At 38.0% G+C, this 14,476-nt stretch overlaps 1 protein-coding gene across 1 annotated transcript; it reads left to right on the top strand.

The window, feature by feature from the left end:
- The first annotated feature begins 1,471 nt into the window (after window positions 1–1,471).
- PARP9 (poly(ADP-ribose) polymerase family member 9) lies at window positions 1,472–14,476 on the top strand. The gene is made up of 10 exons (XM_070957074.1): window positions 1,472–1,495; window positions 3,462–3,498; window positions 4,825–5,642; window positions 6,181–6,411; window positions 6,504–6,722; window positions 9,180–9,255; window positions 10,229–10,591; window positions 11,682–11,827; window positions 12,903–13,077; window positions 14,148–14,476. The coding sequence occupies exons 1-10, from the start codon at window positions 1,472–1,474 to the stop codon at window positions 14,474–14,476; spliced, it is 2,418 nt and encodes an 805-aa protein (XP_070813175.1).

Here is a 14,476-nt window from a genome sequence, read left to right as displayed (position 1 = left end):
CCTACTAGGGATGGTAGTTCTTCTATACTTCTCATCTTGCCCATTTTGGACGGTTACTGCTATACAGGTAGTCCTTGACTTGCAACAGTTTGTTTAGTGACAGTTCAGAGATACAACACCACTGAAAAAAGTGACTTGTGACCGTTTTTCACACTTGGGTCCATTGCAGCATCACCATGGTTGCGTGATTTACATTCGGATGTTTTGACAACTGATTCACATTTATGATGGGTTGCGGTGTCCCAGGGTTATGTGATCACCTTTTGCAACCTTCTGATGAGCAAAGTCAGTGGGGAAGCCAGATTCACTGAACAACTGTGTGACTAACAACTGCAATGATTCACTTAACAAACGTGGCAAGAAAAATTGCAAAATGGGGCAAAGCTCACTTAACAAATTTCTCACTTAACGATAAATTTGGGGCTCTATTCTGTAAGTTGAGGACTACCTGTTCTTTTGTGTCTGAGCACAGATGAGCAAAACACAATTATCTTGGCCTTAGAGCCACTTTGGTGTAGTGGTTAAAGCAGTAGGCTAGAAATTGGGACTTGCTGAGATGTTCTCCCGCCTTAGGCATGAAGCCAGCTGGGTGACCTTGGGCCAGTCACCTGCTCTTAGCCCCAGGAAGAATGCAAAGGAAAACCATTCCTGAAATCTTGCTGAGAGAATGAATCATTCAAAGACACCCAGCTAGCTTTCATGGTTAAGGCAAGACTAGAATGTATTAATTAAAATACAGGTAGTCCTCGACTTGTGACCACAAATGAGCCCAGAATTTATGTTGCTAAGTGAGAAATTTGTTCGGTGAGTTTTGTCCCATTTTATGGCTTTTCTTGCCCCATTTGTTAAGTGAATCACTACAGTTCTTAAATTAGTAACACGGTTGTTAAGTGAATCTGGCTTCCCCATTGACTTTGCTTGTCAGAAGATCGCAAAATTTGATTACGTGATCCCAGGACACTGCAACTTTCATAACTGTGAACCAGTTGCCAAGTATCTGAATTCAAATCACATAAACATGGGGATGCTGCAATGGTCATAAGTGTGAAAAATGGTCATAAGTCACTATTTTCAGTGCCACTGTAACTTCAGTCACTAAATGAACTGTTGTAAATCAAGGACTACCTGTATAGAGATTAAGAGAATTGACAGACACCCAAGTATTCCTAATTTTTTTTTCCTGCCAGGTTAGAGATCTTCAGTTGCCCAGAATTTGTTGGATTGCAATCCCCCTTATCTTTGATCAATGGCCTGGTGGGAACTAGCCCAGCATTTCTTCACCCCTGAATTAATGGTAAGAAGCAACTTGACAATGGCATGGAGTTTCTGGCAGGGATCTCCTTGGTAACTGGGCCAAAAGATTCTAAGGGAGGTGACTGGTGAGTTGAAGGCAGTTCCTAGCTCTCAACCCAGGGAAATGGAAGAAGAAAATAAGGACAACTAAGAGGCCACCAGGAAGAACAGGATCAAAATGGGGAACATGATGAAATTACTAGTAAGTGAATAGAAAGAAAGGTTCAAACAGAGCTTTCCCAGTTTATGATGGAAGAAGAGCCAGTGGACATAGACTTGGGAAAAGGCAGGGGAAGCTTAAAATTGATGTGAAAGGACCAAACTGTGTTAAGGTGTTCCAAAATATTTTTCCCCCACTAAAAAGGCCCCATTACACATTCACATTAGATTTCTCCTTGGAATTAAACGTCCAACCAGGAAAATTGTCCAGCCAGGCATTTGTGATCACTGGCATATCCAGCTCAATAACCACTTTGGGACTGTATAGCCACTGGGAGCAAAGATGGAGGATGGCAAATGATAAAACATTTCTGTGTACAATGAGTTACACATGTTTGTTGAAGTGTGCAGTGCTTTTCACAGTGTTGCCAAAATTTATTTATTTATTTATTTATTTGTTCAACTTGTATGCCGCCTTTCTCCGAAGACTCAAGGCGGTTTACAATGCATTTAAAAACCATATATAAAACATTAAAAGTTAAACCATTAAAAACAATTAAAACCCATTCACACCATTCATGGCCGGATCTCTCCAGATCGCAACAGCGAGATCAACGGCCCCAGGCCTGCCAAAAGAGCCAGGTCTTCATCGCTTTTCGGAAGGCCAATAGGGTGGAGATGGTCCAGACCTCAGGAGGTAACTGGTTCCAGAGAGCTGGGGCAGCCACAGAGAAAGCCCTCCCCCGCGGGCCCGCCAGCCGGCATTGTTTAGCTGACGGGACCCTGAGGAGACCAACTCTGTGGGATCTTACCGGTCGCTAGGAGCTATGCTTAAATGCTTAAAGAAACATGTAATCTTCTTTCAAAAGACATTTTCTCTCTCTCTCTCCCTCCCCCCCGCCTTGCCTTTCTAAGAGTCAGCTTGCAATTTTACTTTCTTCTCTTATTATTGGAAGATTTCACATGAGAACCCGTTCATGTTGTAGCAGAAACCAGGCACATGTGTTTATATTCCCCTATTGCCAGTGAAGTTGAAAAACTTACATTTTCTCTATTGTGTTATAAGTCATGATAAAAGTTTTCTTCTTCATTTGTCTCATATAAGGAACTGTTTATTACAAACAATGTTGCTAGGTTTTGTCTGGTAGCAATGAAAACTCAAAACAGATAATTAAGACTACTGAAAATGAGTAATCTTACTTAGAATTCCTCTTTTGTTTTTATTATTTATCTGTTTTTACACCCTTTTCTGGGCTTCAGAGCCTCCCTTTAGTTTGCAGTATTGGGAAACAATTTTTCTACACATAACTCTGTTTTAATATTATAGTATTGTGTTAGCAATGCTAACTTTTAGTTATTTTTTTATCTCCTGCAAGTTTCAGTGTTCAGTGTAACACTGAAACTTGCAGGACATAAAAATGAATGTAATTTTTTGAATGTAATTTTTTTCTGATTGTATTTTATACTGGTCTATAACAGAAATGAAGATTAGGTATAGATAGATGATAGATTAGATAGATAGATAGATAGATAGATAGATAGATAGATAGATAATAAACATAGTGATAGACAGACAGACAAAAGATCGAGATAAAAATGTATTATTTACTTATTTAATCAAACTTATATGGCCACCCATCTCAAACTAAGTGACCGTGGGTGGGAAAGAAAAGAAAGAAAAGAGAAAAGAAGGAAGGAAGGAAGGAAGGAAGGAAGGAAGGAAGGAAGGAAGGAAGGAAGGAAGGAGGGATCACCCTGTGTACATTCTGAAAATAAATCTCATTAAATTCAGTCAGGGTTACTTATAAATAAATATGTTAATTTAGCATATGGTTTGTACAGCATAATGGATTAAAATCTTTGTCTCCTTTTAGTGTATTGTTTCAGAAGAGAAATTATTAAACTGAGGATTTGCAAATAAGGATCACATTCATAAACATTAATGTCAATAGCTCTAGTTTAGACATTAAGAGAGACTAATTCTGATTGCTTTGCTATTATTTTCACAGACTTTCAGTTCTGAGACTACTAAAAAAGCCAATGCAGGTAAATAGTCTTTGTGTCTTTTAGTAATACAATTTTCACTGAGGGTCCTTATAATTTCTCTCAGGGTTTCTGTACTCAAGATCTTCATACTAAAAATTTCCATCCTGCATCATCAAGTTGTATGTACAACATCACACATGTACTGCCAAATATAAGCAGAGCCCTGAATGTATCCATAATTGCTTTTCTTCTAGATCTCTAATTCACATGTGATAGCTGTTAAGCAGTTTTATACCATTTTGTTAGGGTGTCTCAACCTCTAAATGGATAATCAAGAAAGCTAGGATCTCAGAAAGTGTCAATATGCAGATGTGTTGCAAAGAAAAAGGGAATAGGTTACAGAATCTTTGCAATCTAAAATATCTGTACTTGGGTACTTGGATCCCCATTATATAGCAAGTATATTAAGGTTGATTCTCCTTGATATTTTTGATCCTCTTTTTAACTCTATTGATTTGAAGGATAGGTAGCTCCCTGTTTAAGAGAAATGAACAGTGTATCCATCTGCTCTTGGCATTCCATTCCAGCCACAAATTCCATTGCTGGCATTCAGCTGACTTCCTTTGTATCAATTTTTTTTTAAAATTCGATTTATATGCCGCCCTTCTCCGGAGAATCAGGGCGGCTTACAATGTGCTCAGCAATAGCCTTCATCCTTTTGTATATTTATACAAAGTCAGCTTATTGCCCCCACAACTGGGTCCTCAATTTACCTACCTTAGAAAGGATGGAAGGCTGAGTCAACCTTGAACCTTGGCGAGATTCGAACCTGCAGTAATTGCAGGCAGCTGGTCTTAATAACCAGCTTAATAACAGGGTGCCTTAGACCACTGTACTACCAAGGCTCAATAGCAAACAAATGGGAATGCTTAAAGAGCCTTGATAGTACAGTGATCTAAGGCACCCTGTTATTAAGCTGGTTATTAAGATCAGCTGCCTGCAATTACTGCAGGTTCGAATCTCGCCAAGGCTCAAAGTTGACTCAGCCTTCCATCCTTTCTAAGGTAGGTAAATTGAGGACCAGTTGTGGGGGCAATAAGCTGACTTTGTATAAATATACAAAAGAATGAAGGCTATTGCTTAGCGCATTGTATGCCGCCCTGAGTCTCCGGAGAAGGGCAGCATATAAATCAAATTAAAAAAAAATGTCACAAGATCACTAGGTAATTTATGTTAGGGAAAGATAGCATTCTGCAGAAATTATATACTGGCAAGTAGTTTTCTTCCCTGGGTCAGGAGGGAATAAAATCTTCAAAAATGAACAGTGGGAATCTATGTACATATTTGCACAACCCACCAAAAGTTAATTTCCATTTATCTCCCTAGAAATTAGGATCCCGGTGGATGAGGAAATGCTATTGATTCCCATCAGTAACAGCATTTATGCAGTTCTTAAGAGGAGAGAGAATTACTTGTGCAGCCTGCTTCAGAAGAAGTTTGGCTGTATCTGTGTCCTTAAGAGCATAAGGAATCCCATGGAAGTATATAGGAAAAGCCTAAAGGAAGGAGTGGAAGTTTCCGTTTGGGTAGATGATCTCACGAGACATGAGGCCGATGCTTTGGTGAATGCAGCCAATGAATACCTGCACCATTTTGGAGGTCTGGCATTTGCTCTCCTGAAAGCCGGTGGGCCAGAAATTGAAGAGCAGTGCAAACTTTTTATTGAAAAGAATGGTCCACTCAGTGCTGGCCAGATTGTGGTCACTAGCGGAGGAAGACTGCCGTGTAAGCAGGTTATCCATGCGGTAGGTCCAAGGTGGTCAGAAGATCAGAAGGAGGAATGTTGCCTCAAGTTGGAAGCTGCCATAATAAATGTTCTGAAATATGTGAATGCTCCAGAAAACAATATCAAGTCTGTGGCCATTCCTGCGCTGAGTTCAGGGATCTTCAATTTTCCTCAGGATTGGTGCGCTCAAGTGATTGTACAGACAATCAGGAACTTTGTTCAACTTGCTCCATTATTTGGCTACTTGCAAGAAATCCACCTTGTAAACATTGATGAGACCACAGCTGATGTCATGAAAAGGGCTTGCGAAGATCTTCTGGGGGTTAACGATATTGTGCCTCCGTCAGGTATTACTGATTCTATCACAGTCAATGAACTCTGCCTGCAGATCAAAAAAGGGGATATAGAAACACAGCAAGTAAGTCTTGTGGATTATAATGTTTCTTGTAGATGTATTGGCATGCCAAGAATATTTTTTTTTTATTCCAATGCAGAAAACTACTAGACTTCTTGTTGCTCTACTGAAAATTATATTATGTGGAAGATACATGGGCCACATCCAACATTAAATTTGTTGCTATTTATTCAACAGGATATTCTGTTTGAATATATCCTAAGATTCCCTTTGTGCATACCTCAAATTATCTCTAGAAGTCCCTAAACCTTACAGAACCTTTCTTGTAGATATACGCAGTAGTGGGATTCAAGTAATTTAACAACTGGTTCTCTGCCCTAATAATTTCTTCCAATAACTGCTCAGAAAGCTAACAACCAGTTCTCCCAAAGTGGTGCGAACTGTCTGAATCCCACCACTGGATATATGTCCTGTCCTTATGAAGATGGGGAGATTATTAAGATTTCTTGCTGTTGATGGAATAGTATAGAATTTCTTGTCTGTAGAAACCTGGCATGAAAATGGCATGAAAAGTTTCACATTTTACATTGCTCTCTTCCAGGCTGCTATAATTATTAATTCTGTGACTGTGCAAGATGATCTTTTTCAAGGAGTGGTTTCAAGAGCAATTTTGGAAAAGGCAGGTCCAGCTTTGCAGGAACAATTTCTCTCGGAGTTACAAAAACTTCCATCAGAGAGGCCCAATTTCATATACACAAAAGGATTCAATCTCAATTGTGAACATGTGCTCCATGTGGCTTGGCCATCTTACTTTGAAGGCAGCAGGCAAGAGGTGATAGTTATTTCCTATTCACTTTACAGCGTTTCGTTTGTATGAATTTGGGAGAAGATCAACGTATATATAATTGAATTTCTTTCTGGCAGGTATTAAAAACAGCCATTTCTAAAGGGCTTTCCAAGACTCGGGAACAACAGTTGTCATCCATTGCTTTTCCTCCTCTTGGAATTAAAGATTTACATTTACCAAGTAATGAGGTGGCCGAAATTATGGTGGAAGAAATCATGCACTTTGCAGAGGAACAAACTGGGAAGAAGCTGGATGTCTACATTGTGATATCTCTGGACAACATTGATGTTTATGAAGTAAGCTATTGAATATTCCTTGCAAGGGGTCTAAGGAAAGCATATGGTATTATCAGTCAGTATTACCCATGAGACTCAAGTTACTCTCCTTGCACTATTATGAATGAAACTATTAAAAGATAGAGAGTTGCTTTTCGATGCTCTGGAAAATATAGTTATTGGCATGATTTGCATAGCCCTTGGAAATATTGATATCTGCTAATATTTTTGTCCTTTGTAGGAGGTGGTGGGGTTTTTTTTGAAGACATTTAAATTCTATGAATATCATAGAATCAAAGACTTGGAAAATACCTTGGATGTCCAACTCCCTGCCCAGGATAGGAATTCTCATATAATCCCAGACAAAGAGCTGCCCACTGTTTGGCTGGAAGCCTTGAAATTTATGCTTGAACATTTGTCTAGCAACCCAACTGATTAGTTTATTCTGTCTCTACTCTTTAGCCATATGCACCATTTTCAGACAGATTAGGAAAAGTTTAACTATAAGGTGGGTTAACAGAAAAGGTAAGGCTCTCGGAGGCCAAATCTATGAGGAAACCTTGAAGCTTGAAGAAAGGATAATTATGTTATGGTGTAATAACCATTTTCTGATTTTTGAATGGAGGATCTTTGTTTTCTTTCTCTTCAAAGTTAGGTTATAAATTTGTAGCTCAAATAAGAAGAAAGCACTAAAAAAGTATAGGCTTTGTGAGAAGTTTTATATCCAAATTTATTTTATTCTTTATACTGTTTCCATCTTTCCTTAACACTTTAACAGAATCCACAATCGTCTGAGAATCAGCGTCTCCACTAGATAATTGACAATCAAGCTGAAACTAAATTGATCAAGTGAAAATAGCAAACGGGGAAAATACTAGTACTTTAGCCAAACTTCTTCAAACTTCCAAATAAGACCTAAACCACATTTCAAAGGTTAAGGCAGTGGTGAAATTCAAATATTTTTACTACAGGTTCTGTGGGCATGGCTTGGTGGGCGTGCCTTGGTTGGCATGGCAGGGGAAGGATATCGCAAAATCTCCATTCCCACCCCACTCTAGGGGAAGGATACTGCAAAATCTCCATTCCCACCCCACTCCAGGGGAAGGATACTGCAAAATCTCCATTCCTACTCCACTCTAGGGGAAGGATATTGCAAAATCTCCATTTCCACCCCACTCTGGGGTCAGCCAGAGGTGGTATTCGCTGGTTCTCTGAACTACTCAAAATTTCCGCTACTGGTTGTCCAGAACCTGTCAGAACCTGCTGGATTTCACCCCTGGGTTAAGGTCTGCAAACACAGTTAATTAAATTAGGCCTCCCTGCGGAACTGTATGTTCACAAGAATTCATACCTATACAGACACATGCCCCTCAAGTGTCACCCTAGAATCAGCACGCAGACACTTCCACACCCCGGACAAGCTCCCCCTATGAAAATCTGTACCCCATTTCTCTGCAGCCTGCCCCTAAATGCAAATTATTTTGCTTTTAGGAATAAATAGGACCTGGATTGTGGGGGCAATAAGCTGACTTTGTATAAATATACAAAAGTATGAAGGCTATTGCTTAACGCATTGTAAGCCACCCTGAGTCTCTGGAGAAGGGTGGCATATAAATCAAACCAAAAAAATTTTTTTCTTCTTTCCTCACAGCTATCTGGATCTCATTTTTATTTATTCTTGCACAGCCCCAGTTCGAGTTGGAACCCCAAATTATTTTTCTGACAGCTTGTTGACCACAAAATACCTTGCCTTAGAAAGTGAGGATCCCTTCTTCACTAGCAGCATTCGCTAAAAAAGCTGGTTAAGAATTTAGCGATTTGTACTGTAATAGAGGATTTCCTGCATTGGTCAGAAACTGGATTCGATCATTTTAGAGATCCTTTTCATTCTTTGATTATATAAAAACAATCAAGAAGTTAATAGACCAAGCATGGAGAAAAGTCTTAATAATAAAGGAGGTACCTGCCCAAAGAAAAATAGCTTCCTGAACAATACTTTGCATGTTGCTAAAGAAATGCAATTTTAAAAGAAATTGCAATATATCTTGTTGTGACCAGTCTGCAATAATCCTTTGAAGTCAGCATGAGTTCTAGACCTTTCCCTACCCAAAAATCTCAGCCAAGGAAACAGTGTTAAAAATCCGCAGAGAATAACTATTTCATTTACTAGTTAGTACGAATGACATATCACACACTTTCTGGGACCTTAAATCAGTCTTCTATTGTAAATGTCAGCTAAACTGTTAACATCAGTTGTATCTTCTTATTCTTTATGTTTGTGTCCGTAAACATGACTTCACCAACTGAGTTTCCAATCTATTCCAAGCATTCAATATTGGGGAGAAACATCTTATTTAAAACTGATTATTATTTTAATTGCCATTTGCTGTAATGTCCATGGTATTATATGAGCAAAAACAAAATTCCAAACTAGTAGTCATATTATGCTGATTAATCATTATTTTCCCCCTTTTAAAGGCTTTCTGTGCCAAGCTTATGTCAGTGAAGAACAAATTAGAAGAAAAGATGGATTGCAGCAATATTGACACAATGGGTAAAAATAAATCGGAGGCTTAAAATTTATGGGAATTCTTGGCTTAATTAAGTTCAATGACCTGAAATAGATTCTTTGTCAAGACCCTGTCCAATGATTGAAACATTAAGAACGTGGAGCTTAACAACTTTGAACTAAACAATTTTGTTGACAGTGATTCAGTATATCCCATTTACTCATCATCAGTGTCATTGCTTTTGACAATGATGGTGATCCTGTGTATTGTGTTTGTAAAATCTGGGTTTTGGTTTAATATAGAAGGTGAACCCCGCAAACTCTGGTTTAGTCAGCAACCAATGGTTTAAGAAGTTGTGTATTGGTATACTGTGAGAACCAGCCATAGAAGGAGAAGCTGAAAGATGGGTGGGATAAAAGAAAAGCCGGGGGGAAAATTAGTCAAGATAGGAGGGAGGAAGCATTTCAGGGAGGGGGAATTTCCTTTAGATTTTAAAAGCTGGAAAACCTTAAAAACTCTCAATTCTTAATCTTATATAATCTTGTCTAAAAGCAAGATTTTTCTCAGTGAAAGCTCCTGGGTAATTGTGTCTTAAAAATTGCAGAAATTGTACAATATTTATTGTATAAAATCATATTAAATATCTCAAAATTATAACGACACACCACTTCATATGCTGTTTATTGTTCTTTAAACTTTTCACTTGTTTTTGAGAATTTCATCTACTTCATCTAAAGAGTTCCCTTTCCTCTTGACCAATTCATTTTTTTTCTCCCTACATCTGTTTTGCAATTGATTCTTAGTCATTCTGTCTTTATGACCAAATTATCTCAATGTTCTGGTCATTCTCATTCCTTCTTGAGCCTCCAAATGGTTATCACTTTTTTGGAACTCTCTAGTCTTATCACTAACTATCCTTTCCTGTCACCTACCAGCATAATTTTTTTTCCCATGGATTGCACCCATTTGGATGCAATCATTCAGCAGTGCAAATTTTTCTTTCTTTCTTTTTTTAAGCAGAGCTACAGACTGATGTCCAAACCAGTCCAAGTTTTGAAAGAAATGGGCCTTTTGTGGAACTGATAGGACGCAGCCATGATATTTTGGAGAAGGCAGGACAGTGGCTCAGAGATATCATATTGGTTGAGGAAACTGGACAGATTGTTATAAGAAACCACAACATTTTAAACCTGAGCAATGTCCAGCCTCTTGAACTGTCTCATCTCCAGCAGCATTTTGGCATTACCATCCTGGAGAGTGTAAGTGGAGCAGGGACAGCCCTAGAGATCGAAGGCTCTCCCCGAGCTGTGATTGATGCAGCCTTTGCAATTGAATTCATGCTGCAGTCAACAGCCAAGCAAGAACCTCTTAAGATGGATGGTACGTAGAGTTGCATAAGCATATTCCATTGATAACAGAAATTAATCTAACCTTTAACAATTGACAGAATAATTCACTGAAAATCTTGGTTTAATTAACTTTTTAAAAGCAGACTTCTAGTATTTAGAAACAGCAATTTTAGAAATGTATGTACTCTTCACTGAACTTAAAAGGAGTTTTGTTATAGCATTTCACTCTGAATTGCCTAATGCTTGCTAAAAAGAGCAAACAGTGGACGGGCAGAATGCCGAGACAAAACTGCACAGACATAAGTTGTACCTTTAAACATGTACATCATGACTTTATTCTTATAATGTAGAAAGTAATAGAAATCCATGTCAGATAAATTAAAATAGCAGAATTGTACAATGATAGTCTGAACATGTTCTGCTCTGAGAAAATCACGCAACCGTCTTTTTCAGAAAGCCAGAAGATGGCTTCTTGTCCCTATTTTGTTAAATCATATAAACCGATGCAGTGTTAGAGTATTATTTAATCTTTGTGATCAGCTACCAGGTTTCATATTGCAAATTCTAATAAAATTGATACATCTTTTATTCTATCACTGGAATCCACAGGGGATCAGAACTTTGAAACAACATATAGTAAACAAAAAAATATTTTAGTCAAGTGTTGGCTAAATTAACTATTTTTTCCTTATTTCATCTTAGAAATATCATTTGTACAGATATCCCTAGTGAGAAATACCAAATAAAGTTGTTTAAAATGTTTTTCTTGTTTGAATGAATGTGGGGTGGGAGTGGGGGATGTACATATACTCTCAATTTTTATTCTTTTATTTTCTACAGTTGCTATTGGTATTATGGTTATTATTATGGCTTTGGTTTATTTTTTTAAAATTGTATTTTATTATCTTTTTATGTTAGCACAAAATTTTTTAGGGCAAGTTATTGCAGAGCATTATACTATATTTAATTTTTTTCCCCTTTTATAGAACAAATGGAATTAAAGAGCATCATCCCATTGCTTTTGAGTTTATTTTTCAGTCTGGTTTAAATCTTGGTTAAATTTTTATCTTGGTTTAAAACTTGGTTTCATTTTTATTAACCAGTGTATTATTTGCATTCAGGATCTTTGGAGAGCCATCTTCATCAGGAAGGGGATCTAGAGATGACAAACAGATGCTTTTATCAAATCACCCCAATAGAATCTTACCTTCAAGAATTTAAAGACAAAGAAAAACAGCTCGAAAAAGCCGGCCTCCAGGTTCTAAAGGTGAATGGCAAAATAATGCTAGGAAAAGATTGTGTTGCATTATACGTGTATCAAATTAACCAAAACTTAAACAAGATTGAAATCAATGTAATGATTGACAGGGTTTCATTGACACAAAGTCTCTGGATGACCCAAACTGCAAGTTAAACTGGACATTAACTGGTTGTCACTTCTCCCTTTCTGTGAAGCAGCTGACTGTTCAATGCTAACAATGTCAATTTTGAATCTCGGGTTAGCCTTCCATGAAGGGGGAAAAAAAAGATTATTTAATCCATCTGAGGAATTTAAGGTTATTTAATCCATCTGACTTGTTGATTTCCCATTTTTCAGCTCCAAACCTGATCTTCCATACAGCTCTATAGCTTTTATTGAGTCATATTGGCCTGTAGGAGTTAGCATAACTCGCCTTCTTCTCCCTTCCATTATCAGGAGCATCCTTTAAACTGAGGATTCCCTGCTTATGGAAACTTGGGAACGAATTGTAAACCTGATACAACTGTAGCTTATATCTGTGTGTCTGTGTGTATATATGTGTCAACTCATAAAGCTTTCCAGGCCTTTCCACGTGTGTGTTTAATCAAACACCAGCCTTGGGAGGAATAGAAAATGTATCACTCAGAGCAAATCATAAGATGATGTCAGTCTCCTATAAATCATGAGCTCAAGCTAAATTTCAGAAGAGGCTACAGAATTCCAAAATATGCATCTAAATAAAACTAATAAATTTATGACAAATCTGAAAAAGGATAACAACTAACAAACAAACTAATTCCTATTGTGAATGGAAAAATAGACAGGCTTTCACAGAAAACAAATCCATATTCTGCAACAAAATCTTGATTGAACATCGATTTATTTGTACAGAAAACAGATAATCCTGGAATGAGATGTTTCTTTGATTCAAGTACCTGGATTTCCTCCAGAATCCTGGAGACACATACCAGGCAGCATCTCTCGTGTGAGGAAAGGTTTGCTGGAAAAACAAGTTTCTACTGGTTGCCAGGGGAATTACACTCATACTCATTTTACTACTGGTAACAAAAGGGCACATCCTTACCTTTCATTTTTATTACAGATAGAGAAAATACATAACCCTCTTTTAGAATCTGCTTTCCAAAGGGTAAAAAGGAGAATAGAAGGAAGAAATACTGGAATGCCTGTATGTCATAGATTGTACCATCATGTCCCTGCTCAGTATTGTAGCCTGGTATGCAAAACTGGATTTCAGAAAACTTACTCCTCATCACAAGGTAAACCACATACGTTGCTGTAATGCTGTAAGAAGTGCAGAATATTTTTCAGCATATTAAATACCTTATTCATGTGCAAATTGAATATCTTTGAAACAACACAAACATGTCTTAAAAATTAGTATTTTACAACTGGTTCTTAAATTATAATTTCTATACTGGTGAGAAACAAGACTGGAGTTTTCATTCTTAAGTGTAAGGAATCCAAACTAACAGGACTAGATTGTGGTGCCTCTCTTGTGTCCCCTTAGGCTTCATATTCAGACTTGGCAGTAAATTACAGACTATCAGAAATTTAACCAGGGGTGAAATCTACTTACCTTCCCTACTGGTTCGGAAGTGCTTGCTTCGCTCGCACGCACATGTCACATGCACACTTGGACCCTCTGCGCATGTTCAAACGCTTCTGCACATGCGCAGAGAGTAAAAAAAAGTTTACTTCCTGGTTAAAACCAGGAAGTAATGATGTCCGGGCGGGTGGACAGAGCTTTGCGCTGCTGCCGCTACCGGTTCTCCAAACCACATGCCGCCACCACTACCGGTTCGCCCGAACTGGTGCGAACAGGTAACATTTCACCCCTGCATTTAACTCTTAATTCACTTCTCGGTATTCTAGGTAGAAGATTCCCAGAAAGATTAGAAACTGGAGGGTAAGCAAGAATTCAGCCTCAAACATAGTAGCTGATTCTCCACTGCAGACCATATATCTATGTTCCAGAGTACCGTATAAACTCTAGACTTCTACCTCTTACCCATTTGAATTATCAGATTAGCTTGTTATTTGTTGGCTGTGGTATACCAAAATACAATTACCTCTCGTTCTAGCCTGAGAATTAATGAGACCCACCTCTCCAACCTCAGCTTTAATTACTCTATTTTTAATTGTTATGTGTGATTATTTTAGTGGTTATTTTCAGCATGGTTCCCAAGTTTGTTTACTGCAGTCAAATTAGTCCTTATGATTCTACCTAGTATATGGTTGAAAGACAAAAGATACTGCAGCTACTCGTTTATATTGCTATAATAATAAAAATATGGTAAAACAGCCTGCATTTTGTGCTGTTTTTCAGATCAGAAATATGGAGCTGGCATATATTTTAAAAAGAACCCCCGGAAACTTATAGCAGATACCAGAGAAAAATGTGAAATGGACCATTTGATCTGTATGTTTGAAGCAGAAGTTGTAACAGGGTCGTACACAAGGGGCAATCGGAGTTATGTGGCGCCACCATTAATTAACGCAAGCAGTATGAAACTCTACGATAGTGTGGTTGATGATATTCATAACCCTGAAATCTTTGTAATTTTTAATAAGGAACAAGCTCTACCACTGTACTTATTGACATGTTCTCTGCTTTGGAGCCCTGATCAGAAGGCAAGTTTGGAACCATCATCCTAG

Source organism: Pituophis catenifer, unplaced genomic scaffold (genome assembly GCF_029215685.1).
Source record: "Pituophis catenifer annectens isolate HBS135680 unplaced genomic scaffold, rPitCat1.0.hap2 SCAF_1, whole genome shotgun sequence".
NCBI lineage: Eukaryota > Metazoa > Chordata > Lepidosauria > Squamata > Colubridae > Pituophis > Pituophis catenifer.
This window is presented reverse-complemented; position numbering and strand designations above follow the sequence as displayed.